The following is a 27,766-nucleotide window of genomic DNA, read 5'->3' on the forward strand; positions in this document are numbered from 1 at the left end:
TGTAACGTTTTTTGCTGTCAGCGGTCCGCCACAACACGACGCAACCGTCGCACGACGGTTGCGATGTGTGTCAATACGTCGCAATGCGTCGCTAATGTTAGTCTATGGGGAAAAAAACGCATCCTGCAGACGACTTTGCAGGATGCGTTTTTTCGCCAAAACGACGCATTGCGACGTATGCAAAAAAACGCTAGTGTGAAAGTAGCCTTAATGAGGCCTTACTCATTACATGTCTACGTGGTTTTTTTTGCGTGCCGCTTGGTCTGCCAAAATAAAACCACGAACATGCGTAACAGCTCCACGAATTATAATGCGTACGTGTTGTGTCCGTTAAAATCAGAGATAGCACACATACGTTAATAACGGACGCAGGTACGAGGCCTCATACGGAGACTGTGATCTCGGTCTCTCGTCCAGCATCAGCGTCTGACCTCACAAATGCTCTTCTGGATGAATTGGTACAAATTCTATCAGAAATCCTCTAAAATCTTGTAGAAGTGCGGAGAACTGTGCAGGAGTGTAATGTCAGGTGTCCCTATACTTCTGTCTATGTAGTGTACAAGTATGTGCTGCTGATGGGATTAACCGTTTATGTATGGGAATGACAATTCCTCAGGGTTTCTGGTTTCTGCAACCCAAGTGTCCAGGATTTATTTATTTGCCTCATCTTTTCCCTAATTTTACAGTTCACAGTCACTACAGCCCTATGTGACCCTATAAGTATTCCTCCCCACGTGTAGCTATATCACACTGTGTGCTGTGCAGCATATGACACTGGGTGGATTACTATGTGCAGCATGTGACACTGGGTGGATTACTATGTGCACCAATTCCACGCAGGGTTACAGGCGCAGCCTGAGCCACCAATCAGCAGGGACTTCACATGTGGAGACAGGAATCTTCTCCTCTGCTCTTCCTGCTCTGGGTCACTGAGAAGCAGAGCTGACAGCTGTTTGCCTCCATGACTTGTGAGGTGAGTGCAGGCTTTCTCCATGACACCGAGCTCTGCTTTCTCTGTAACAGGATCAACACTTTATGGCTGCCGTCACACTATCAGTATTTGGTCAGTATTTTACATCAGTATTTGTAAGCCAAAATCAGGAGTGGAACAATCAGAGGAAAAGTATAATAGAAACATATGCACCACTTCTGGATTTATCACCCACTCCTGGTTTTGGCTTACACATACCGAGGTAAACTACTGACCAAATACTGCTAGCATGACGGCAGCCTACAAGTTGCATTTGCAAAGGGGGAAATTATTTTTGCACCAGATATTACTGACTGGCTGCAGCTCTGCTGGGAGCTGTAGTTTCACAACAGCTAGATAGCTTCAGATTTCAGGCCACTTCTAAAGGGGTTGCTGTTGCCTTACAAAAAAATGTTCATCTCTGAGTGCGGTTTGTTTACAAAAAATAATCCTCAGTGCACATGCTGCAGAAAAAACCACGTGGAAAAGTAGCGGTTTACATTCCGCAGCATGTCAATTCTTTGTGCGGATTCCACTGCGGTTTACACCTGCTCCGTAATAGGAATCCGCAGGTGTAAAACCGCAGGTGGAAGCCGCACAAAAAACGCAGTAAATCCGCAGGTAATCCGCAGTGCGGTTTACCTGCGGATTTACAAGAACAGGTGCAGAAATATCCGCAGGCATCCCACCTACGTGTGCACATACCCTTAATCTGCTTTGAGCACCTGCATTTGCAGTTTTTGATTGCTTATCAACAAGTGCATTGATGTTAATGGCGAAAATTTGCTAAAAATCTAATAAAATCTGCAATAACACAGATCCGCAACATGCGAATGGGGTTCCGATGAACCCACTTATCTGTGTTGGACTGTATTTGACTGCGGATTTCTGATGCATGAGCTTTGCCTAAAAAGGTGGAATGAGGCGAAGGTGTGACCATGATATATGCGGGCTGTCAGGTAATGCGAGGTTAACTTTTTGCACCTGGTGATAACCTGACATAAAAGATTTCTACTCTCGTATGCCTGTTAAATATGGCTCCAATATCGGAGACTGTTGGGATTTATTTCAGATCTGTTGAAATCCTCATTTTAGGCACATGCGCACAAAATATCTTTTCCAGGGGTCTTATGCCTGGGATCCACCTGAACAAGTGCTAAAAAAATGCAACAAAGCATGAACACAATGCACAGCAATGTAACAATGACACCGCTCTGCAAACGCTCAGTCTATTGGAGCTTCGAAAGCCCGAAGGAGTTACAAGTGTCAGCGTGGTCATTCTTTGTCTGAAAGCTGCTCGCTATGCAAAGTTTTACATTAAAAAAACTGCCATCAGCAGAGATGGGGCAAAATGACAGGGAAGACACGAATGGCGAGGCTTCAGGATAAACACTGTTTTCCTGAAGCGACTTTGCCTTGTTAAAAGATCAAAAAGTCATACACATCTTAAAATGGTGTCAACAAAAAATATAAGATCCTCTTAGTAGTGATGAGCGAATGTGCTGGGATAAGGTGTTATCTGAGCATGCTCAGGTGCTAACCGAGTGTCTTCAGCGTGCTCGAATATTATGTTCACGTCCCTGCGGCTGCATGTCTTGCATCTGTACGAGATTACCTGTTTGTTAGCCAATCCCTACATGTGTTGTGGCTGTCGTACAACATATTTTTCGAGCACGCCGCAGTCACTCTGTTAGCACACGAGTATGTGTGGCGCCCCTGAGGGTCCAGTTGCCACAGAGGTATTGCACCTCAGCCAGAGGTGTGGTACTCCGCTCTCGGGTAAGGAGGGGGCACTAACCGGGAATCGCACATGTGCATACAACAGACACTGCTCCAGGCTAGGGGGGATGGGCACCAGCTCTGGCGGGGAGTGGTGTGACAGTTAGGCTATGTGCACACGTTCAGGAATTTTCGTGTTTTTTATCGCTATAAAAACGCAATAAAACCGTTAAAAAAACGCATACATTAAGCATCCTATTATTAAAATGCATTCCGTATTTTTTGTGCACATGCTGGGTTTTTTTCCGCAGCGGAATTGCATTCCGGGAAAAAAAAGCAGCGTGTTCATTCTTTGTGCGGAATCGCGGGGATTCTGCACACATAGGAATGCATTGATACGCTTACTTTCCGCATGGGGCTATGCCAACCATGCGGGAAGTAAGCGGATCATGTGCGAATTGATGCTGCATAGGCAGCATCAATAGTAAAAAGTTGGTCACACTTGTCAAACACTATGTTTGACAAGTGTGACCAACCTGTCAATCAGTTTTCCAATCGATGCTACAGATCACTTGGAAAACCCTAGCATTCTGCAAGCTGATTACCCTTGTAAAACGCTAGTGTTTAGCAGGAATACGCATGCCAATTCCGCATGCATTTTTCCCGCAGCAGGGAGTTCAGAATTGCCGCGGAAATTCCAGACGTGTGCATACAGGCTTAGTCAGTTGGTGGGGAGGAGTTGATCAGAGCAGACGTGAAGGAAGAAGCTCCTGAGAGAGAGAAGGGGTCCTAAGGGCCAGGGAAGTGAGGAATCCACCCGTGGCGCCCGAATCCACGCCAACAATAGTCGGGTGGAAGGACAAGGTCGCAGTGGGGGACCGGCCCCAGACTAGTAGAGGAACTGCAAGACTCAGCTAGCAAACTGGAGGCTGTGGTAATTGTATGTGCCACAACCAAATCCACACACATTCGCTGAAAAGGCAGCCATATAGGATCGAGAGGACCAGGAGAGCGTCGCCCGACAGGACCCGACGCTGCTGGCTTGGGGCACTGTGTGTGAGGTGCAGGGCAGGAGGGCGAAGCCAGCGCAGAGAGAAGGCCAGGGAAGGTACACAAGGAAGGGAGTCTCAGACAAGTGCACCCAAATTACCTGAGAGCTGGCTGGACCACAGACCTGGAGGACACAGCACCCGGCTGGAGACTGTAATTAACAGACTGTGAGTAAAGTGTGAAAACTGCACCCTGCTATGTCCTCAGAATTATTAGGCTATGTGCACACGTAGCGGATTTGACGCTGCGGATCCGCAGCAATTTTCCATGCGGTGTACAGTACAATGTTAACCAATGGAAAACAAAAACCGCAGTGCACACGCTGCGGAAAATTCCGCGCGGATTCGCTACGGAAAAAAAGAAGTAGCATGTCACTTTCTGCGGATTCCGCAGCGGTTTTCAACCTGCACCAATAGGAAAGTGCAGTTGAAAACCCGCAGAGGAATCCGCAGAAGAAACCGCGTGAAAATCCGCAGTGAAAACCGCAGTGGTTTTGCACTGCGGATTTTCCAAATCCGCTGCGGAAAAATCCACAGCAAAATCCGCAACGTGTGCACATACCCTTACTGCATCACCTGCCCTGCACTACAACAGTCCATGATTGACTTTAACTCTTTAACTGCCCTTGGGCCTAGCTCTACCCATGGAGCGCCGTAACATCTCTGCTGCGTCACCAACTGCCCCAGTGGACCTGAATTGCAGCGTGGGCCATTTTCTTATTGCCGAACACCATGGGTGGCGTCATGAACTAATCCCCTACAAACTTTATTCCCCTTCATTTCAATTTTATTGGACGCCCAGGGCCATGGACCGGGTCACTGCTGCCGTGACAACCCCCGAAGAACCGTCGAATCCGGCTCGGGTTCCCCACGGCCCTGGTGGGCGCTCCACATGCTCAGATAACACCTTATCCGAGCACGTGTGCTCATCAGAACCCTTTAGCTCTGTCAATATAAAAATAAAAAAGTTATGGTTTTCCTAAAACAGCAACATCAAAATGTGATATTAGTTTTTACTACTTACAAAATAAAATAAAAAAAAGTTATAAAAATAAAACTACTACAACATCCTAAGGCAGGAGCAACATGTGCCCTGGGTGCAGGGTATTGCCAACATGTCACTTTGTCTGGCCCGCTATATTCTGATATCGACCCTTTGCCTGATGTAAGAAAGCCTATGTACAGCGATGCCTAAGGGGGTATAGTTCACACTGAACTACTTCTCATGAGATGGTGCAAAAGTGACATTGTGCCAGGAAACCAGTTCAGCAAAATCTGGACTTCAAACGCCAGATAGTTCACCTTCCATTGTGGGCTCTGCGTGTGAAGAAACAGCAGCTTTTGTCCACATATATGCCAATGTTGTACATAAGAAAACCTACTTAAAGGGACTCTGTCAGGGCTGTCCCACACGTCCAGATAATTCCGGTACCGGAATAAATCGGTACCGGAGTTATCCGTGTCCGTGTGCCTGGGAACTCACGGAGGCCATACTTGCGGCACACGTGTGCCGCCCGTATGGCGAGTGGGTACCACACGGAGCGTGTGGTACCCACTCTGCATGGTGCTGAAGCTGCGATTCATATCCTCTCTGCAGTAGCGTTTGCTGCAGAGAAAATATGAAGAATAGTGTTAAAAATAAAGATTTAGGTGTCCGCCGCCCCCCCACCCCCTGTGCGCCCCCCCGCTGGTCAGAAAATACTTACCCGCCTCCCTCGCTGCTTCCTGGTCTGGCCGCGGCTTCTCCTGCATGCGGTCACGTGGGCCCGATCATTTACAGTCATGAATATGTGGCTCCACCTCCCATAGGGGCGGAGCCGACTATTCATGATTGTAAATGATCGGCCCCACGTGACCGCATACAGTAGGAGGCGCGGCCAGACCAGGAAGGAGCGAGTAAGTATTTTCTGACCAGCGGGGGGGCGCACAGGGGGTGGGGGAGCGGCGGACACATGGATCTTTATTTTTAACACTATTCTTCATATTTTCTCTATAGCAAACGCTGCTACAGGGAAGATATGAATACCGGCTTCAGCACCATGTGGGGGGGACAGCGCTTACTGTAACGCTGTCTCCGGCACGCACACGGACCCCAGACGGAGAATGTCCGTGTGAGGTCCGTGTTTTACGCGGACCCATTGACTCTATTGGGTCCGTGTAAAACGTGCGCTCCCATGAACACTGACATGTCTCCGTGTTTGGCACACGGAGACACGGTCCGCAAAAAATCAATGACATCTGCACAGATGCATTGATTTTTATGGGTCTACGTGTGTCAGTGTCTCCGGTACGTGAGGAAACTGTCACCTCACGTACCGGAATCACTGACGTGTGAAACCGGCCTCACCTGAATTTGGAGGGAACAATTTTCAGCCATAGGGGCGGGGTTTTCGGGTGTTTGATTCACCCTTTCCTTACCCGCTGGCTGCAATATTGGATTGAAGTTCATTCTCTGTCCTCCATAGTACATGCCTGCGTAAGGCAAGATTGCCTTGTGCAGGCGTGTACTACGGAGGACAGAGAACGAACTTCAATCCAATATTGCAGCCAGCATGCAGCCAGCGGGTAAGGAAAGGGTGAATCAAACACCCGAAAACCCCACCCCTATGGCTGAAAATTGTTCCCTCCAAATTCAGGTGACAGAGTCCCTTTAAAGAAGCCATCTTCCTCGTCTTCCTCCTCCCATCAAAATTTTTCTGCTCTTAACATACTGCAGTCACCGTATTATATAGCACTGTGTACCAGGGCCGGACTGGGACTAAAATTCAGCCCTGGCATTTGCAGTCACACAGGCCCACTTGTCACATGGTGACTGTATAATATCTTTGTACACTTGTAGGCTACAAGAAGTGAGGGCAGTGTAACACGACTATATAACATATAATTACAGCTGTATCCAGCATTACAGCTCAGCCCCCATAGAATGTAATGCAGCACAGCCCCCATAGAATGTAATGCAGCACAGCCCCCATAGAATGTAATGCAGCACAGCCCCCATAGAATGTAATGCAGCACAGCCCCCATAGAATGTAATGCAGCACAGCCCCCATAGAATGTAATGCAGCACAGCCCCCATAGAATGTAATGCAGCACAGCCCCCATAGAATGTAATGCAGCACAGCCCCCATAGAATGTAATGCAGCACAGCCCCCATAGAATGTAATGCAGCACAGCCCCCATAGACTATAATACAGCACAGCCCCATAGAATGTAATGCTGCACAGCCCCATAGAATGTAATACAGCCAGCCCCCATAGAATGTAATGCAGCCTGCCCCCATAGAATGTAATACAGCACAGCCCCCATAGACTATAATACAGCACAGCCCCATAGAATGTAATGCTGCACAGCCCCCATAGAATGTAATACAGCACAGCCCCCATAGACTATAATACAGCACAGCCCCATAGAATGTAATGCTGCACAGCCCCCATAGAATGTAATACAGCACAGCCCCCATAGACTATAATACAGCACAGCCCCATAGAATGTAATGCAGCACAGCCCCATAGAATGTAATACAGCCAGCCCCCATAGAATGTAATGCAGCACAGCCCCCATAGAATGTAATGCAGCACAGCCCCCATAGAATGTAATGCAGCACAGCCCCCATAGAATGTAATGCAGCACAGCCCCCATAGAATGTAATGCAGCACAGCCCCCATAGAATGTAATGCAGCACAGCCCCCATAGAATGTAATGCAGCACAGCCCCCATAGAATGTAATGCAGCACAGCCCCCATAGAATGTAATGCAGCACAGCCCCCATAGAATGTAATGCAGCACAGCCCCCATAGAATGTAATGCAGCACAGCCCCCATAGAATGTAATGCAGCACAGCCCCCATAGAATGTAATGCAGCACAGCCCCCATAGAATGTAATGCAGCACAGCCCCCATAGAATGTAATGCAGCACAGCCCCCATAGAATGTAATGCAGCACAGCCCCCATAGAATGTAATGCAGCACAGCCCCCATAGAATGTAATGCAGCACAGCCCCCATAGAATGTAATGCAGCACAGCCCCCATAGAATGTAATGCAGCATAGCCCCATAGAATATAATGCAGCACAGGCCCATAGAATACAATGCAGCACAGGCCCATAGAATACAATGCAGCACAGGCCCATAGAATATAATGCAGCACAGGCCCATAGAATGGAATGCAGCACAGCCCCATAGAATATAATGCAGCACAGGCCCATAGAATATAATGCAGCACAGGCCCATAGAATATAATGCAGCACAGTGCCATAGAATGGAATGCAGCACAGCCCCATAGAATATAATGCAGCAGAGGCCCATAGAATGGAATGCAGCCAGCCCCATAGAATATAATGCAGCAGAGGCCCATAGAATGGAATGCAGCCAGCCCCATAGAATATAATGCAGCACAGGCCCATAGAATGGAATGCAGCACAGCCCCATAGAATATAATGCAGCAGAGGCCCATAGAATGGAATGCAGCCAGCCCCATAGAATATAATGCAGCAGAGGCCCATAGAATGGAATGCAGCCAGCCCCATAGAATATAATGCAGCAGAGGCCCATAGAATGGAATGCAGCCAGCCCCATAGAATATAATGCAGTAGAGGCCCATAGAATGGAATGCAGCCAGCCCCATAGAATATAATGCAGCACAGGCCCATAGAATGGAATGCAGCACAGCCCCATAGAATATAATGCAGCAGAGGCCCATAGAATGGAATGCAGCCAGCCCCATAGAATATAATGCAGCAGAGGCCCATAGAATGGAATGCAGCCAGCCCCATAGAATATAATGCAGCATAGGCCCATAGAATATAATGCAGCACAGGCCCATAGAATATAATGCAGCACAGGCCCATAGAATGGAATGCAGCACAGCCCCATAGAATATAATGCAGCAGAGGCCCATAGAATGGAATGCAGCCAGCCCCATAGAATATAATGCAGCAGAGGCCCATAGAATGGAATGCAGCCAGCCCCATAGAATATAATGCAGCAGAGGCCCATAGAATGGAATGCAGCCAGCCCCATAGAATATAATGCAGCAGAGGCCCATAGAATGGAATGCAGCCAGCCCCATAGAATATAATGCAGCACAGGCCCATAGAATGGAATGCAGCCAGCCCCATAGAATATAATGCAGCACAGGCCCATAGAATGGAATGCAGCCAGCCCCATAGAATATAATGCAGCAGAGGCCCATAGAATGGAATGCAGCCAGCCCCATAGAATATAATGCAGCAGAGGCCCATAGAATGGAATGCAGCACAGCCCCATAGAATATAATGCAGCAGAGGCCCATAGAATGGAATGCAGCACAGGCCCATAGAATACAATGCAGCACAGGCCCATAGAATATAATGCAGCACAGGCCCATAGAGTGGAATGCAGCACAGCCCCCCCCCCCCCCCCCCCCCAATAGCTCCACAATCCAGTCATCACTCATTGATTAAAAAAACCAAAAAAACACTACTCACCTTTCCTCCTGCCCCGCGCTGCTCTGGCTCTGGTCTCAGCAGTCTGCCCGCCCGGTCACACAGCAGGTGCGCGATGATATGACGTCATCGCGCACACGCAGTGTCAGCGGCAGGCAGAGCGGGGAATGATGGGAGAGTAAGCGTCAGCAGACGCTCTCTCCTCCATCATTGCATTCAACTGTACCGGCGTCTATGACGCCGGTATAGTTGAATGCGGGGCCGGGAGTGCACCGACAGCGGCACACTCGAGCGGCCCACTACTGCCACCGGCCCTTCTGGCATTTGCCAGAACTGCCCGATGGCCAGTCCGGCCCTGCTGTGTACTTATAGTTGCCTTTCTTCTTACTTAATTCTTCCATTTTCCATTAGGCCTATGTCTTCAGGTGAATAGCTGAATTCTTCTATGCTCTATGTAGAAACAGGAGGTCAATTTTCACTGTATAACTCATCAGTCACTGAAAAAGTCCCTGGCAGGGGGAGTAGGGAGCAGCTGGGTCAGGAGTTGAAGAGAGGTCTGAATTCTGCAGGGACAAGAAACTTCCTGTTTCTACATAGAGCAGAGAAAAGAGAAGAATTATCTGGGTAGAAAGGCAAAATGAGCAATTGTCGGGAGTTGAAGGAGGCTGACTCACGCAGGGAAAATAGACCTCCTGTTAGTACGTAGAGCTTAGTCTATAGTTAATCACATGATAATAACAAAAAAACTGACTGGCACTTCCAAATCAGAAAACAGGTGTGAACAGGTGCGAACTAGGAGCAGCCCCCTCCATATACAACAAACAAATAAAGCCGCACTCTAGTGATAAAGCATGTAAATATGTAGTGTATGAAATATGCATTACTGTCCTACCTACTCTTTTGTACCTCCTGGGCCCTGTCCAAACTGCAGCTTATGGCCACATATGGGGAATTGCAATGTGTTGGGTTTTTTTTTTTTTTTTTTCCAGATTTACGGTTTTATTTTAGCCCATCCAGGGTGAGTCGGGCTAGTAGATATTTAGGGCTTACTTTTTAAAAAAAAGATTTGCTTAGCTGATTCAATCGTCAGAGTCTAACTTGTTTCCATTGAGGCCTAAAACACAATTTTTTCTTTTTGTGCAGGTGGTAATTCTGTATTTTGCCAAAAGTTCTGAACTAGCAGGGGTGCGTTCTGAAAACTTAACTGTGCCTCAAGAAATCACTTCCAAAGAACTCTGGGAGAAAATAGCAGCTCTGCATCCTGGGTAATGAGCCTGATTCTAATATTTAAAGGGGTTGTCCAACAAATAGCATTGATCACCTTTCCACAGGATAGGTGAACATGGATGAATGGTGGGGAACGGGAACTGATCCTGAACGTTTCATACATGCAGTTGAGAACCTTGGTATAAAGTAGCCACTGATCTTAGATTTTGTGATTTTACCCCTAGGCTCTCTGCTATTAAAGATCACATTGTCCTCGCTGTGCGCCAGGAATATGTCACCATTGGCGATGAAGTTATAACTCTCCGTCCTGGGGATGAGATTGCAGTAATCCCCCCAATCAGTGGTGGGTAACGTTCCTTGAATTTGGAAGGATTGATGGTAAGCAGAAAGAACAATGATACTTTTAGCTTAAATGGATGTGTCCCCAAGATCACATAGACTCCGCTGGACTTAGGAGTAGGAGGCCCATGATGTCCAAGCAAGTGAAGCCACGTGTGCTCTGTTTCGTCCACACACCTTCCACCAAAGAAGTTTTATGGGGACAGTTTCCTGGAGATTTTGAGAGAATTAGGTGTTGCTTTCAGATTTGGCGACTCTTCAGGGAGTCTGCCCCTTTTTCCTGTAGCCCCTCTGTTCTGACAATGTGGTAAGAAACTTTCATAGATTACCTAATTAGGTATGAAGTGACGCAAGATAAAGTATATAAAAACATTTTCCTTTATTAACAAATTGTTTAAAATAAGATATATATATATATATTTAAAAACACAGAGACGATGGAAAAATGGGTCCTCGAAAAAAGACAGGAGGTGACACCAGGGATGGCACTTTAAATTATGTATCTGCACACGGGAAGTGTATTCCTAAATTAGTACTGTGGACTGACTCCAAGCAAGTGGACGTAAATAACGTCTCAATATTCAACTTTACAGTCCATTGGAAAGAGGGAATAGAGGGTGAAGCAGTGTGGAAGGAAAGTGGTGTCACCTCCTGCGCCCGACGAGCGCAGTTTCGCGTTACTGCTTCTTCATACAAGGGGGTATGTAATGAAGAAGCAGTAACGTGAAACGGCGCTCGTCGGGCGCAGGAGGTGACACCACTTTCCTTCCACACTGCTTCACCCTCTCCACCCCCGCACTCAGGTAATATCGGCTTGCTTTAAACAACTTTGCACACAGACAACAAGGCAATTGGTACATCTGGTACACTCCTTTATTCCCCCTTCCCTCTTGCTGGCCGCCATTATAGACTGTTTGCTTCCTTGCTACTTAGCATCCTTAAAGGCGCTTGTACACTTGTCTATTTTGCCCCAGGTGGGTTTTATAGTATTTTTCCCAGTCTGTGTATTTTAATGTAATGGACTACAAAGCAATACTTTGAGACGGTTCCCTTTACGTCCTTCGTGCTTCACATTAGTCCTCCTTCATTTATTTACTTATTTATCTACTGCAACTGACCCAGCCTGTGTATTTACTCCCTCCTTTTCTAACTCTTGGGCAATACCTGTTTCTTTCCAACGTATTACAGCCTTTACATAGATAGCCTTGCGCCTTTTTACATTCATCTGCACTCTTTTCAATCTGTTATTCTGGCTGCCATCTAGTGGTGATTTTCAATACAATGATGCATTTTGCTGCCAGTTATTTGCCATATTGCAATTATTGAACTGTTTGGTTATGTTTGCTGACCTGCCTGCTATGGGACAAAGGGTGTCTTGTCCGGTTTAGGTATTCCCTCTTTCCAATGGACTGTAAAGTTGAATATTGAGACGTTATTTACGTCCACTTGCTTGGAGTCAGTCCACAGTACTAATTTAGGAATACACTTCCCGTGTGCAGATATATAATTTAAAGTGCCATCCCTGGTGTCACCTCCTGTCTTTTTTGGAGGTCCCATTTTTCCATCAACTCTGTCTTTTTAAATATATATCTATCTTATTTTAAACAATTTGTTAATAAAGGAAAATGTTTTTATATACTTTATCTTGCGTCACTTCATACTTAATTAGGTAATCTATGAAAGTACGTTTATTGAAGTGCTATCTGCCAATTTAATTTTGGATTATGGGATTAATGTGGTAACAAAGGTAAAGAAACTAAGGACAAGATTCACCAAGGTGTTTTCTGGCATAAAACACCTTGAAACTTGAAGTTGGGCAAACATTCTGCTACATTTTGGTCTTCTCGCGCCAATTCTGGTCAGCTGTGCCGTCGTAGGCAGAACTTGGACATAGCGTCGTGAGGCCCGTCTGACCGATTCATCAAAATTTACAGCATAAATTACGGTACCAAAGAAATGTCCGTGACTTGAGTAACATTTCTGGAAGGCTTTTACTTCAGTGCTCCCTCCGTTAAGATGTGCGGGCAAGCGAAACTCAACGTCCCCCCAATCGGGCCCTAAAACTTTTGGTAAAGAAAAATTCGGTAGCGTTGTGTTTCCTCTGCGGTTTTTCATATCTTTTTGCGGTCAACCTGACTTGAACGTAGATTGTTCACATTTAATCATTAGAAACCTGGTTCTCCTCACGCCCAAATAATATGGTTGCAGGACTTGTAAGATCTACCCTTAAAGGGTTATTTCCAAAATAGCGCATTATACCCATCCATAGGATAGGTGACAACTTGCTGATCACTGGTGGTCCGATCACTGGGAATTCACAATAATGGGGCACTGCAGCCCTTTCTTGAATGAAGTAGAGGGGCGCAGGCGGAGTACAGCACTTGGCTTTCTCACACAGCCATATAGACAATAAATTGAGTGAAGGTCTGGCGCGCCCACCTCTGCTTCATTCAAGAAAGTCCATTCTTTGGACTCTTGGAATCTTTGGGGGTCTGACCGTTGGGTTGGGGATAACTTGTTATTTTTGGAGTTTTAATGTACCAGTAAATGCTGATTTGAGCCGTTGTGCCGATGTAATCATTGAATGAGTGCAGGGCTGGTGGTCCCAGAGGTAAGACGGATGATCAAACGACATCCCTTCATGTTATATCCTGTGGGTCCTGAGACCCCCACAGATTACCTTGACAATTTTTAAAAAATGAGAGAGAAGAAAAGGGTTGTGAAGTGCACCCCATGCTGGAAGATTTTGTGACAATTTGTAAATTACCCTGTTCCTCGCCCCTGAATATCATCTATTGATGGAACCTGCAGGTATCAGACATAGGAAACTTCCCAGCTATCCCTGGAGCTAGGGAAGTAAACTTCAAGTCAATTATTCGAAGGGCCAGAAACCCAATGTATGTGTATGGTTGACCATTAATTTGTCTGTCCATAGCTTCACCTTTGAATAATAAATGGTCACTAGAAGGCTCCGCTTCCATTACTCTTAAATATGTAACTTATTACTTGACTCTTATAGCTTTTCCCATTTTAGCTGCTATGGATGAAAAATCTGAGGAGCCTCAAGACTTCATCAGAATCTGTACAGAGAAGCTCTCTGCAGAGGAAGTGTCGCAGTTGGTGGTTTCACCCAGTTGCGGTGCTGTGTCCATTTTTGTAGGTAGGTAGATGACAAAAAATTAAAGTGAACCTGTTATCTGATTCATGCCGCCTAGAGATCAGTCAGCGTGATTTGGACACCGCCTGCGTTATTTCGGTATACACACACACAAAGGGGGAGACCTGTCTAGGTGAGCGGAGAAGATTCATGCCGCCTATGGGTCATGCGGCAGGGACCAGCTGACAGGTTCCCTAAGGTGTTTATGGGTGGACAGACCCATAGAATATTGGTTGGGGCCGTACACTGTACTGTGCACCTTCTGCTTGCTGAGTTGTGTAGTTCTGAACCGTTTTTCAATGATTTGTGAGATCTCACTACCCTCCAGATGTAACATAGTAAGAAGAAAAAATTAAAATCACGTTAAATCAGGGGTGAAAAACTTGCAGCCTGGGGGCGACATTTTTATTCATGAGATGAGGGCAGGAGATCTCTATAAATCCCATCCATTTTGCCGAAACTGTAAGACGCTATGTTTTTGATGCAGTGAAAATACGCAGCATCAAAAACTCGCCAAAAGCTCATCGCACAGCATTAGGCCGGCGTCACACTCAGCGTATGTAAATACGGTCCGTTTTTTACGGCCGTAATACGCAGAAATGTTCCCAAAATAGTGATCCGTATGTCATCCGTAGGCAGGGTGTGTCAGCGTATTTTGCGCATGGCATCCTCCATATGTAATCCATATGGCATCCGTACTGCGATATTTTCATTGCCGTCTTTTCATTTCTCCTTCCCAAACCCGACAGGATATGAGACATGGTTTACATACAGTAAACCATCTCATATCCCTTTTTTTTTTGCATATTCCACACTACTAATGTTAGTAGTGTGTATGTGCAAAATTTAGGTGCTGTAGCTTGTAAAATAAAGGGTTAAATCGCGGAAAAAATTGGCGAGGGCTCCCGCCCAGTTTTCTCCGCCAGAGTGGTAAAGCCAGTGACTGAGGGCAGATATTAATAGCCTAGAGGGGGTCCATGGTTATTGGCCCCCCTGGCTAAAAACATCTGCCCCCAGCCACCCCAGAAAAGGCACATCTGGAAGATGCGCCTATTCTGGCACTTGGCCACTCTCTTCCCACTCCCGTGTAGCGGTGGAATATGGGGTAATGAAGGGTTAATGTCACCTTGCTATTGTAAGGTGACATTAAGCCAGATTAATAATGGAGAGGCGTCAATTATGACACCTATCCATTATTAATCCAATAGTACGAAATAGTTAATAAAACACACACACATTATTACAAAGTCCTTTAATGAAATAAAGACGCATGTTGTTCTAATATTTTATTAGACTCTTAATCCACCTGAAGACCCTTGTCACCTGAAACAAAGTTTCAAAAAAACAAACAACAATATTCCATACCTTCCGTCGTTATGTCCCACGATGTAAATCCATCTGAAGGGGTTAAATCATTTTACAGCCAGGAGCTTTGCTAAAGCACTCGCTCGTGCCTGTAAAACCCCGTGGAATGAATGGAAAGCAGGGTGATCTGTAGTTACCTTGAGTTGCGGTGAGGCGCCCTCTGGTGGATGTCCTCCTATGAACCCGAGCGTGGGAATTTTTCCAAGGCTCCAGTTCATGAGGACATCCTGCAGAGGGCGCATCACCGCAACTCAAGGTAACTACAGATCACCCAGCTTTCCATTCAGTACCAGGAGTTTTACAGGAACGAGCAAGTGCATTAGCACAGCTCCTGGCTGTAAAATGATTTAACCCCTTCAGATGGATTTGCATCGTGGGACATAACGACGGAAGGTATGGAATATTGTTGTTTGTTTTTTTGAAACTTTGTTTCAGGTGACAAGGGTCTTCAGGTGGATTAAGAGTCTAATAAAATATTACAACAACCTGTGTCTTTATTTCATTAAAGGACTTTGTAATTATGTGTGTGTGTTTTATTAACTATTTCGAACAATTGGATTAATAATGGATAGGTGTCATAATTGACGCCTCTCCATTATTAATCTGGCTTAATGTCACCTTATAATAGCAAGGTGACATTAACCCTTCATTACCCCATATCCCACCGCTACACGGGAGTGGGAAGAGAGTGGCCAAGTGCCAGAATAGGCGCATCTTCCAGATGTGCCTTTTCTGGGGTGGCTGGGGGCAGATGTTTGTAGCCACGGGGGGGCCAATAACCATGGACCCTCTCCTGGCTATTAATATCTGCCCTCAGTCACTGGCTTTACCACTCTGGCGGAGAAAATTGCGCAGGAGCCCACGCCAATTTTTTCCGCGATTTAACCCTTTATTTTACAAGCTACAGCGCCTAAATTTTGCACATACACATTACTAACATTAGTAGTGTGGAATATGCAAAAAAAAAAAGGGATATGAGATGGTTTACTGTATGTAAACCATGTCTCATATCCTGTCGGGTTTGTGAAGGAGAAATGAAAAGCCGGCAATTGAATTACCGGCTTTTCAATAACACCGCTGCGTATTTCTCGCAAGTCACACTGCTGGTCCGTGTGTAATCCGTATTTTTCTCGCCTCCATAGACTTTCATTGGCGATTTTTTTTTTTTTTTTTGCGCAATACGGTGACAAACGCAGCATGCTGCGATTTTCTACTTCCGTACAAGACCATATATTACGGATGCGTAATATACGGCAGATAGGAGCTGGGCCATAGAGAATCATTGGGCCGTGTGGGCCATAGAGAATCATTGGGCCGTGTGTTATGCGTATTTACGGATGTAGTTTATGCGCTCATACATCCGTAAAACTCGCTAGTGTGACGCCGGCCTTAGAGAGCGAAGTAGTGGAGGTAAGACTTCTGTAAGTATAATTTGTATCGATCAGACATTTATGGCATATACTTTCCATATTCCACAAATATCACAGAAGGTAATACCCCTTTAATTTTAGTGTGACCACCAGATTGGTTCAGTATGACAATGTGGCCCTAGGCTCAAAAACATTGTGCACCCTGGGCTTAAAGGGTTTTCCTCAAAAATGTAAATCTTTCCCCTCTCCAAATTACAGGGGATAACTTACTGATTGCTGAGGGTCCGATCCCTGGGATCACTAGTTATTCCAAGAACAGGGCTCTGGAAACCGGGTTCTGCAGCTTCATCATGAATGGAGAGATGGTGTCCATGCTCGACCACAACTCCATTATTTATGGGACTGCTGGAAGCACTGTGCCCTGCTTTCTCTGGCAGTCCCGTAGACAATGAATGGAGTAGAGGTCAACAGTGAGCACCATCTCATCATTCATTTCAGGTTCTGCTGAGCCTGGTACCCAAGCCATATTCTCGTGTCACTGGGGTGCAAGTGGTCAGATCTTCAGCGATAAACAAGTTATCCTCTAGAGCAGGGGTCTCAAACTTGGCTGGGTATATGGGCCACACATAGAAAAAAAAATTAATATGGGGTGCCGCATTTTTTGCAGGACAGTGACATTTTTAGTGATACAATTTTTATTTCATACACCTTTTAATTTCTTTTAAACATTTTTGCCATGTTTATTGTATTTTTTTAAATGGCATTCATCGTATGCGTTATGGTACAGTTTTATCGCTTGGGTCGTTATGGATGTGGTGACAAGTACAATAAATATGTACAACTTTTGTTTATTTTAGTTAATATATAGTGGCAAAATATCTTTTCATGTTTATTTTGAATTTTTTTTTTTTTACATATTTTCAATTTGGTTTCCTCCAATTGGCCACATACTGTAATATTGTCTTACAATCAGCACCATATACTAATTCTGACAAACATCTTGTAGTAACAACCCATCCTGGTCCCTCTCTTGTAGTAACGCCCCATCCTGGTCCTCGTCTTTAGTAACGCCCTATCCTGGTCCCTTTCCTGTAGTGATGTCCCCATCCTGGTCTCCTTCTTGTAGTAATGTCCCTATCCTGGTCCTCATTTAGTAGTAACGCCCCATCCTGGCCCCACCTTGTAGTAATGTTCCATACTGGTCTCCTCCTTGAAGTAACGCCCCATCCTGGTACTGTTATTGTAGTATCACCCCATCCTGATCCCCTTCCTGTAGTAATGTCCCCCATCCTGGTCCCCTTCTTGTTGTAATGTTCCCCATCGTGGTCCCCCTCTTGAAGTAGTGTCCCCTATCCTGATCCCCCATCTTGTAGTAACGGATGATCTTGGTCTCCTTCTTGTAATAATGTTCCCATTCTGGTTCTCATCTTGGAGTAATGACCCATCCTGGTCTCCTTGTAGTAATGTGCCCATCTTTGTCTTGATCTTGAGGTAATGACCCATTTTGCTATATTTCAGTTGAATGTGGGTGCTTGGTACAGTTTTATAGCTTGGTTTATTATGGATGGTGTTAATAACGTGCACGGTTTTTGTTTACTTTAGTTTATATATGAAACAGCATTTTTAGTGGCAACATTTTTTTGATGCTTTTATTCTTAATTTTTTTTCAACTTTTCTTTTTTTTTTTTTCCCTCCAATTGGCCACATATAGTAATATTGTCTTACAATTAGCACCATGTAGTAATTCTGGCAAACATCTTGTAGTAATGCCACATTCTAGTCTCCATCTTGTAGTAATGCTCACACTGGTCCCCTTCTTGTAGTAATGCCCACACTGGTCCCCTTCTTGTAGTAATGCCCACACTGGTCTCCTTCTTGTAGTAATGCCCACACTGGTCCCCTTCTTGTAGTAATGACCACACTGGTCCCCTTCTTGTAGTAATGCTCACACTGGTCCCCTTCTTGTAGTAATGCCCACACTGGTCCCCTTCTTGTAGTAATGCCCACACTGGTCTCCTTCTTGTAGTAATGCCCACATTGGTCCCCTTCTTGTAGTAATGTCCTCATCCAGGTACCCATATTGTAGTAATGTCCCCATCTTGGTCTCCTTCTTATAATAATGTGCCCATCCTAGTCCTCACCTTGTAGTAATGCCCCATCATTGTCCCCTTCTTATAATAATGTGCCCATCCTCGTCTTGATCTTGTAGTAATGACCCATTCTGGTCCCCGTATTGTTGTAGTGTCCCCTATTGTACCATTCTTCACTTACACATAAAATTAAAAAAATAAATTAAAAAAATTCTTCTCACCTATCCTCTATTCCCTCGGCGCCCTTTCCGCACATGCTGCCCGCAGACACTGTAGACCCCTTGACATTGGCTGCTCGGTCCAGGGATCTGCCGACGTCAGCGCTTCATTTCAGTTGGATGTGGGTCCTTAGACGCACATTCAGTTGAAATGTATTGCAGCGCAGAGAGGCTCTCTGCGCAGCATTACCAATGCCAGCCGCCGGCCAATCAGAGGCCAGCAGTTGACATCGGCATGCCGATGCACGGCAGTGATGTCATAAGCCGCGGCGCCCGGCACGCCGATGTCAACTGCTATCCTCTGGTTGGTGGCTGGAGTTGGTATTGCTGTGCAGAGAGCTTGTCTCGGCGAGGCAATTCATTTCATCTGAATGTGCGTCTAAGGACCCACATCCAACTGAAATAAAGTGCTGACTTCGGCAGACCCCTGGACCAAGCCACGAGCGTCACTGGGTCTACAGTGCCTGGGGGCCGCATGCAACAGCTTCAGAGGCACCGTGCAGCCCTCTTTGTGACCCCTTGCTTTAGAGTGACTATCGATAGTGACCGATCCATACGGTATTGCAATTTTTTTTCCCCTTGTGTAAGACTAAAGGCATAAACAGGTGGTAAAAGAGCATTGCAAGCTGTTCTACCGTTCAGGTGAGACTGACGGTGCAGTACTTGGCCTCATTGCCATCTTATCGACACCCTTCTACCTGGGTTCTGAAGGAATGGTTACAATGGAACTGATAAGATTGTAGAGATCTATATAATTTTGAATTGTGGTAGGAATTGATAAGATTTATACAATAAATATCCAGAAAGAATTTAAAGGGTTTGTCCATGATTAGAAATAAGGCCATGCTCCATTCTCTTTATAGAAAATCAGCTGCAGTACCAGACACTGCCCATAGGTAAGAGTGGCGCTGTTTCTGATGAAAAGTTGACCTCATATTTTTCCTAATCCTGGACAGTCCTTTAAATCATCCCTTAGAGTAAATCCTGAGGAAATGAATAATTGGCATTCGTTTGTGATGCCGCCTGTCATAGATGAGAATGAAGTGTTACATTTTCTATGTGTTTTGGCATTTTTTTTTAGGGACGACAAGGAACAATTTTGAAGGAAGGAAAGTCGTGCACCTCGAGTATGAAGCATATGTGCCCATGGCAGAAACGGAAATTAAGAAAATCCTGACTGATATCAGGCAGAAGTGGCCGTCTGTCCTGCACATGGCCGTGTACCACAGACTCGGGTATGTTTCTTTATACTTTCATTAAACTTTACATTTTCTTATAAGCATCTGTCATCGGGTCTTGATTTTTTTTATTTTTTATTATGTGATCAAAATGACCTGAAACAGGATTTTCTGTCAGTAGTATTACGGAGATGCCAAACGTATTTTTTTTTTAAATTTATTTTAGTTTCTAAAAAAAACTGGTTTGTATTGCTATTTTCTGTGAAATTTCTTTTTTTTACTTTTTTTTTCCATTGATGGCCCTTTTATGAATCTTGTTTTTTGCGTGCTACCATTTTGGGGTATATACTTCAACTTTTAAGGACATCATAATTAGAAATATGCTTATGTTTTATTTACTGGAGAAAGGGGTAAGTAAAATATATATATATATATATATATATATATATATATATATCTAATATATAAAGCTGAATGTGTGTATGTGTGTGTGTATGTATGTATGTATGTATGTATGTATGTCCGGGATTGGCATCTGAACCGTAGCAGCTACAGCCACAAAATTTTGCACAGTCACACGTCTGGACCCCGAGAGCGTCATAGGCTATGTTGTGAGGTGAAATTTTAACCCCGCGCTTTCCAATTCACCAAACAATTTTGCCCCTATCTACATAATGGGGAAAAAGTGAAAGGAAAAGTGTTGGAGGCGTCGCAGCTACAGGCACAAAATTTTGCACAGTCACACGTCTGGACCCTGAGAGCGTCAAAGCTATATTGTGAGGTGAAATTTTAACCCCGCGCTTTCCAAGTCACCAAACAATTTTGCCCCTATCTACATAATGGGGAAAAAATGAAAGGAAAAGTGTTGGAGGCAAATTAACAGCTGCCAGATGTGAACAAGGGGGACTTAAAGAATGACAGCGATGGCACCAAAGAGTATATACTGTACAGTTGCTAAGGTGGGGCCCCAACATGGGATAATCACACCACCACGGGGATATGAACACACACACAAAATGCGCCACACACTACCACGTGCTCGAACACATATACCACCCTCAGTGCACATTTCACCACACATACACCAACCTCGCCACATAAAAGTAGAAACACAAAAGTCGCCGCTCAAAACTCGCCACGCGCAAAACTCTCCACATGCAAAACTCGCCACACGTGCAAAACTCGCCACACGCAAAACTTGCACACGCAGAAAAATTGCCACACGCAGAAAAATTGCCACATGCACAAAAGTTGCAACACATGCAAAAGTTGCCTCACACAAAACTTGCACATACTCAAAAGGCACCACACATAAAACTCGCCACGCGCAAAACTCGCCATGCGCAAAACTTGCTGCACACAACTTGCTACACTAACCTGTCACATGCAACTCGACACACAAAAAGTTGCTACACGCATGTCGCCACACAAAACTCATCTCACAAAAGTCCCTACATGCATGTCGCCACACGCAACTCAACACACACAACTTGACACACGAAACTCGCCCTAAAACACACACAAGTCTGGTATCCTTCAAAAATAAAAATCTGATTAATAAGCAGACAAACTACAAGAGCAACAAATGTACCATATAGGAATCCGGCAGCTGTCAGTCACATGACCAGTCTATTATGTGTATGTGTGAGCTAATATATACTGCCAGGGGGTGGGCTTACTGTTGGCTGGGGATTTATCAGGCTGCCATTTTAGCTTACAAATACTGAGGTAAAAATACTGACCAAATAACGTGTGAACGAGGGCTAATACAGGAGGAGATGGCATACAGCTATATACTATATACAGGAGATGACACACAGGTATATACTATTTACAGGGGAGATGACACACAGGTATATACTATATACAGGAGGAGATGACACACAGATATATACTATATACAGGAGAGATGACACACAGGTATATACTATATAGAGGAGGAGATGACATACAGGTACATACTACATACAGGAGGAGATGACATACAGGTATATACTATATACAGGAGGAGATGACACACAGGTATATACTATATACAGGAGCAGATTACCTACAGGTATATAGTATATACAGGAGGAGATGACACAGGTATATGCTATGTATAGGAGGAGATGACATACAGGTATATACTATATACAGGAGATGACACACAGATATATACTATATATAGGTGAGATGACACACAGGTATATACTATATACAGGAGATTACATACAGGTATATCTAATATATAAAGCTGAATGTGTGTATGTATGTATGTGTGTATGTCCGGGATTGGCATCTGTACCGTCGCAGCTACAGCCACAAAATTTTGCACAGTCACACGTCTGGACCCCGAGAGCGTCATAGGCTATGTTGTGAGGTGAAATTTTAACCCCGCGCGTTCCAATTCACCAAACAATTTTGCTCCTATCTACATAATGGGGAAAAAGTGAAGGGAAAAGTGTTGGAGGAAAATTGACAGCTGCCAGATGTGAACAATGAGGACTTAAAGAATGAGAGCGATGGCGACAAAGAGTATATACCGTACAGTTGCTAAGGTGGGGCCCCGACATGGGATACTCACCACACACGGGGATATGAACACAAACACAAAATGCGCCACACACTACCACGTGCTTGAACACATATACCACCCTCAGCACACATTTCACCACACACACACACCAACCTCGCCACATAAAAGTCGAAACACAAAAGTCACCACTCAAAACTCGCTACATGCAAAACTCGCCATATGCAAAACTAGGCTCACGCAAAACTCGCCACACGTGCAAAACTCACCTCATGGAAAACTCACCTCATGCAAAACTTGCACACACAGAAAAATTGCCACATGTACAAAAGTTGCACCACATGCAAAAGTTGCCTCACACAAAACTTGCACATACTCAAAATGCACCACACATAAAACTCGCCACGCGCAAAACTCGCCATGCACAAATCTTGCTGCACACAACTTGCTACACTAACCTGTCACATGCAACTCAACACACAAAATGTTGCTACACGCATGTCGCCACACAAAACTCATCTCACAAAAGTCGCTACATGCATGTCGCCACACGCAACTCAACACACACAACTTGACACATAAAACTCGCCCTAAAACACACACAAGTCTGGTATTGTCCTTCAAAAATAAAAATCTGATTAATAAGCAAACTACAAGAGCAACAAATGTACCATATAGGAAATACGGCAGCTGTCAGTCACATGACCTGTCTATTATGTGTATGTGTGAGCTAATATATACTGCCAGGGGGGAGGGCTTCCTGTTGGCTGGGGATTTATCAGGCTGCCAATAGCAACCAATCACAGCTCAGCTTCTATTTTGCTACAGTTAATTAACCTGAGCTCTGATTGGTTAATATAGGCAACAAAGACATTCTCAGTATAACAAAGCTAATATATGTTGTGAAATGCTTCTATTTGCTTAGTTTTTGCCTTTTAATAATTACATTTCTATCTATTTGTTTTGTGGTTTTTGTGTGCAGAATAAATTTTTGTTAACACATTCTATTTTGCTAACAGCAGTCATTAACCCGGGCGAAGCCGGGTAGTACAGCTAGTGTATATATATATATATATATATATATATATATATATATATATATATATATATATATATATATATATATATATATATATATATATATATATATTGTCTTCTGTTGCCACGATTGAATCAAGGGCAGTGTCTTTTTGATTGCTTCAATGAGCAATTATTTAAAAATAAAAGACTATTAAGGCTATGCGCACACGATGCGGATTTTGCTGCGGGTCCGCAGCGGTTTCCCATAAGTTTACAGTACAATGTAAACCTATGGGAAACGAAATCCGCAGTGCACATGCTGCGGAAAAAAATGCGCAGAAACACAGCGGTTTATATTCCGCAGCATGTCAATTCTTTGTGCGAATTCCGCTGCGGGTTTACACCTGCTCCAATAGAAAACTGCAGGTGTAAACCCGCAGCGGAAACCGCGATAGAAACCGGGATAAATCCGCAGTAAAAACCGCAGCGGTTTTGCACTGCGGATTTATCAATTTCGCTGCGAAAAATTCCGCAATGGAATCCGCAGCGTGGGCACAAGCCCTTAAACACCAGTTTACACAACGCGTTTCGCCTGCTTCCAGCCTTCATCAGGTGTGCAATAAAAATATACTTATCCAACTTTATATCCTCCACCACCAGGAAGTAGGAGGAATGGAAAGAGAGGTAGAGAGCAGGGAACCCATAGACTTATATTGGTGCCTGCAATCCGAATCTCGCATGTAATTTCAGCATGCTGCATTTTTTTTTTTCCGTTCAATCGCGATCCGATCAAAGCAGGAAAAGAAAACCGCCATTGAAAACAGAATCATAGGATTAAATTGGTGAGAATACAGACCGATTTTTTTTTTTTTTTTTTTTTTTTTTTTTTTTTTTTTTAAATCGGATTGCATCCGTCTGATGTATTTGCAAGTGCGAGTGAGGCCTTATACTTCTCTGAATCCACAGAAGGCTTTGATCGCAAAAATGCAAAGTGTGAACACAGCCTAAAACTGCAGATTAAGCCTCATTCATTTTTCTTTAATGCACATAAAAACAACTGTCCCGAGTTTCATCACTGATTTTGATCAGTTTTCATCGGTTTGGTCCGTGTGTCACTGATTACCATCAAAGTTTGGTCAGAGTTTAAAAAAAAAAAAAAAAAAGTGAAGGCGGTTTCGCAAACTTCTCCTATGAAACAATGACAATCGGACAACACCCTGAAGGTGAAGTGCTGAACAATTTTTTATTTTTATTTTATTTTTTTTTTCACGGACCTGCGTTGGCGAGTTTGATCCGAGACTGTGTCCATATTTTTGTGTGGATCACTCAGTCCCCAGGAATGCACAGACGTGTGAACAGGTGCAAGGTCTATCTGGTGTGTGACTGAGGCCTAACGGCACAACAATCCCACCTCTGCTACATCTGTTGCTCCATTACTAAATTATAGCGTGCCCTTGTACCAGATCTGGATTCCTCAGATTATGACGAGTCCGTCGATGGCCTATGTGAGAAGCAATTGCCTTTTCTTTTTTTTTTTTTTCCAGCTTGGTCCCAATCACCGAAGCCAGCGTTGTCATAGCCATTTCCTCCCCTCACCGAGACGATTCCCTGGACGCCGTGAAGTTCTGTATCAATACATTAAAAACCACTGTGCCGATATGGAAGAAGGTGAGTGCAGCAGGATTAACCCTCGGCGCAGTTAATATTCAGTTTTGCACTTCGGTCTTTTTCCTTCTATTTTTCCAAGAACTATAACTTATCTTTTTGTTAATTTTTCCTTTGACATCACGATCCGAAAGCTCGTTTTTGGTGGGTTTTTGTAATTTTGAAAGGTGCAAATCATTTTTTTTGCCATATTAATTTTTTTTTCTTTCAGCACAATCGTTGTGGGAAAAAATTAAAACTCTCAATTCCGCCTTTTTTTTTTTTCGTTTTACAACCTCCATTGTATCAAATAACCTGCCAATCTGATGCTTGTATAGGGTTTTTTTTTTGTATTATTATTATTATTATTATTGTGCCTTTTAAAGAAATTCGGAAATTTAAGTCACCACAGAAAAAAAATATAAATCCTCATTATCTCGAGAACTTTTATACTAAATTCAAAAACAATTTGCAGAGAAAAAGGCCAAAATTCAATAAAATACATCACAGAAAACATACATATGGGACCTTCTGCATCCTATTGTGCATATGTGTCTGGACATGGTATTGAAAGTACAGATTATTTTTTTTTCTGTCATTGTTTTTTTTTTTATTGATTTTTGACTTTTTTTTTTTTTTTTTTTCAGTGTGCACCTTGCGCAATGTCAGGTTTCTCCGGCGCTGGGAGCTGCAGGCATGTATCCACAAGCATGTGATTTGCATACATTTGGTCACATGCCAACTAGATGTGCGCTGCCTCGCCCATTATAAGTGAATAATTCGTAGCCAAATACATTGTCAGAATGTGTCCAGAAGTATGCAAAACGCACGTGACCGCCAGCTCCAGATTTCCAGCACTATGCACACTGTAAGGATTCACAAGTCTGCAGTCACATACAGTGACTGCAGACTTACACCCCAAGACATGATTTTGTTTGTTTGTAGTTTCCATAGGTAACATCTTTGGGGTGCATTCAAGGTTTTGATCTTTTTTTCTTGCATTTTTGGCTGAGGTGCATTGACTGAAGAAAGGCTATTCTGGCATTTTTATTTTTAATGGTATTTCATTTACTACTTTATGGGTTGATTACCACTGCTTTCATAAGTGGGTGCTGGCTGTTTTACACAGCCCGTACCTGCACTGTATGGAGCGGGCTCAGCCCCTGGGCCTGCACTCTATGTCCACACCCTTGCTAGTATATTACATTTCTGATGGTGTCCACATTGGCAACGTAAAAAGAAAACATTTGTTGAAATGACAGTGACATTTAAAAATGAGAAGAAAAAAAAAGCTTGTGAAAAGTTTTGAGAAAAAAGATTATTTTTTTTTTTAATAATTCTATAATATATAATTTTGTTTTCGCTTACAGGAGGTGTATGCAGAAGAAGGCTCCTCCTGGAAAGAAAATAAAGAATGTTTTTGGACAAAGAGAGAAGACAAATAATGCAAATCTGAGACCTGCATGACTTTTTAATGAGGGTCTCCCAATTTGGTGTAAAATTTGCTGCCAACCACCATAATCACTGCATTGCATTACCCAAGTGAAAAAAGAAACTGCCCTTAATGTTTAGGGGTTTTCTGGTCCTAGCAAAATACAGGGATTTTCTAGTTAAACAAACATATACTAAAATGTGCATTTAATGGTAGCACAACCAGTACACATGTATATGTGTGTCTGTTTCACCCCGGGGTTTGGGAGCCCAGTGATGCTGGATTTTCCTGTGTCAGCATATGATTGAAGGGGGCTGGCTGACTACTGATGTGAATGACTGAGCCAGTCCCCTTGTCTATGTATGTCTTGGCTATTATGTGATGAATGTCCACCAGGGGTACACCGTATCACTGCTGTATCCTTAAAGGCAAGTGCACATGTCCGTATTTTCGGCCCGAGTGCGATCTGACAAAACATCAGCTCGCAGTCAGACCAATGTTATTCTATGGGGCAGTGCACGTCCCATTTTTTTTTTTCCTTGTACAGAGCCTGTTTGAGGAAAAAAATCACAGCATGCCCATGAGTTGGATCTGATATTCGGATCGCTTTCAGCCATAAAACTCTTAATGAGTCTGTGGAAAACATCAGACTGCACTCGGATGACATCTGAGTGCAGTCCAATTTCTACGGACTGGCACAATGGAGAAGATGGAGACATTTGTTTTCCATCTTCACCACCTCCGAGAAAATCAGATCACACTTTTACAAAATTCTAATTCTAATCAGCCTTTGGTTAGCATAATCTCCCGATTATCTCGGATGAGAGAATATACGCTGGTGGGACCCTAAGACAGAGGCACTGCCCTAAGCACATACCTCTGAAAAAGCATTCCAAGTGCTGTAAAAGGGACAATACTTTTTATATCAATTCATGCCTTATTTTGTCAATCTGCCTAAAATATAACACTGATAAATAAATGTGTCCAGAAAAAACGTAAATTTGGAGTGCTCCTTATCAGTTGCCTAAAAAATACCCTTGACGCCAGGACT

At 44.0% G+C, this 27,766-nt stretch overlaps 2 protein-coding genes across 2 annotated transcripts; both read left to right on the forward strand.

Annotated features, from left to right (window-relative positions):
- The first annotated feature begins 831 nt into the window (after positions 1-831).
- Positions 832-20,162, forward strand: LOC143805684 (molybdopterin synthase sulfur carrier subunit-like). The gene is made up of 4 exons (XM_077285230.1): positions 832-973; positions 10,304-10,425; positions 10,612-10,765; positions 20,008-20,162. Exons 1-3 carry the CDS (start codon positions 962-964, stop codon positions 10,736-10,738), a joined length of 261 nt encoding a protein of 86 aa, XP_077141345.1. The 5' UTR covers positions 832-961; the 3' UTR covers positions 10,739-10,765; positions 20,008-20,162.
- LOC143805675 (molybdopterin synthase catalytic subunit-like) lies at positions 13,766-27,458 on the forward strand. Its single transcript, XM_077285219.1, has 4 exons — positions 13,766-13,886; positions 20,008-20,161; positions 25,184-25,307; positions 26,654-27,458. Exons 1-4 carry the CDS (start codon positions 13,766-13,768, stop codon positions 26,726-26,728), a joined length of 474 nt encoding a protein of 157 aa, XP_077141334.1. The 3' UTR covers positions 26,729-27,458.
- The last annotated feature ends 308 nt before the right edge of the window (positions 27,459-27,766 follow it).

The sequence above is a fragment of the Ranitomeya variabilis genome, chromosome 1 (assembly GCF_051348905.1).
Source record: "Ranitomeya variabilis isolate aRanVar5 chromosome 1, aRanVar5.hap1, whole genome shotgun sequence".
NCBI classification, from domain to species: domain Eukaryota; kingdom Metazoa; phylum Chordata; class Amphibia; order Anura; family Dendrobatidae; genus Ranitomeya; species Ranitomeya variabilis.

Coding starts and splice junctions, on each gene's coding strand:
- LOC143805684 (XM_077285230.1), top strand. Junction 10,426..10,611: donor ATAGCAGCTCTGCATCCTGG/GTAATGAGCCTG, acceptor TTTTACCCCTAG/GCTCTCTGCTATTAAAGATC.
- LOC143805675 (XM_077285219.1), top strand. CDS start 13,766: ATGGATGAAAAATCTGAGGAGCCTCAAGACTTCATCAGAATCTGTACA. Junction 13,887..20,007: donor TGCTGTGTCCATTTTTGTAG/GTAGGTAGATGA, acceptor ATTTTTTTTTAG/GGACGACAAGGAACAATTTT. Junction 25,308..26,653: donor CTGTGCCGATATGGAAGAAG/GTGAGTGCAGCA, acceptor TTTCGCTTACAG/GAGGTGTATGCAGAAGAAGG.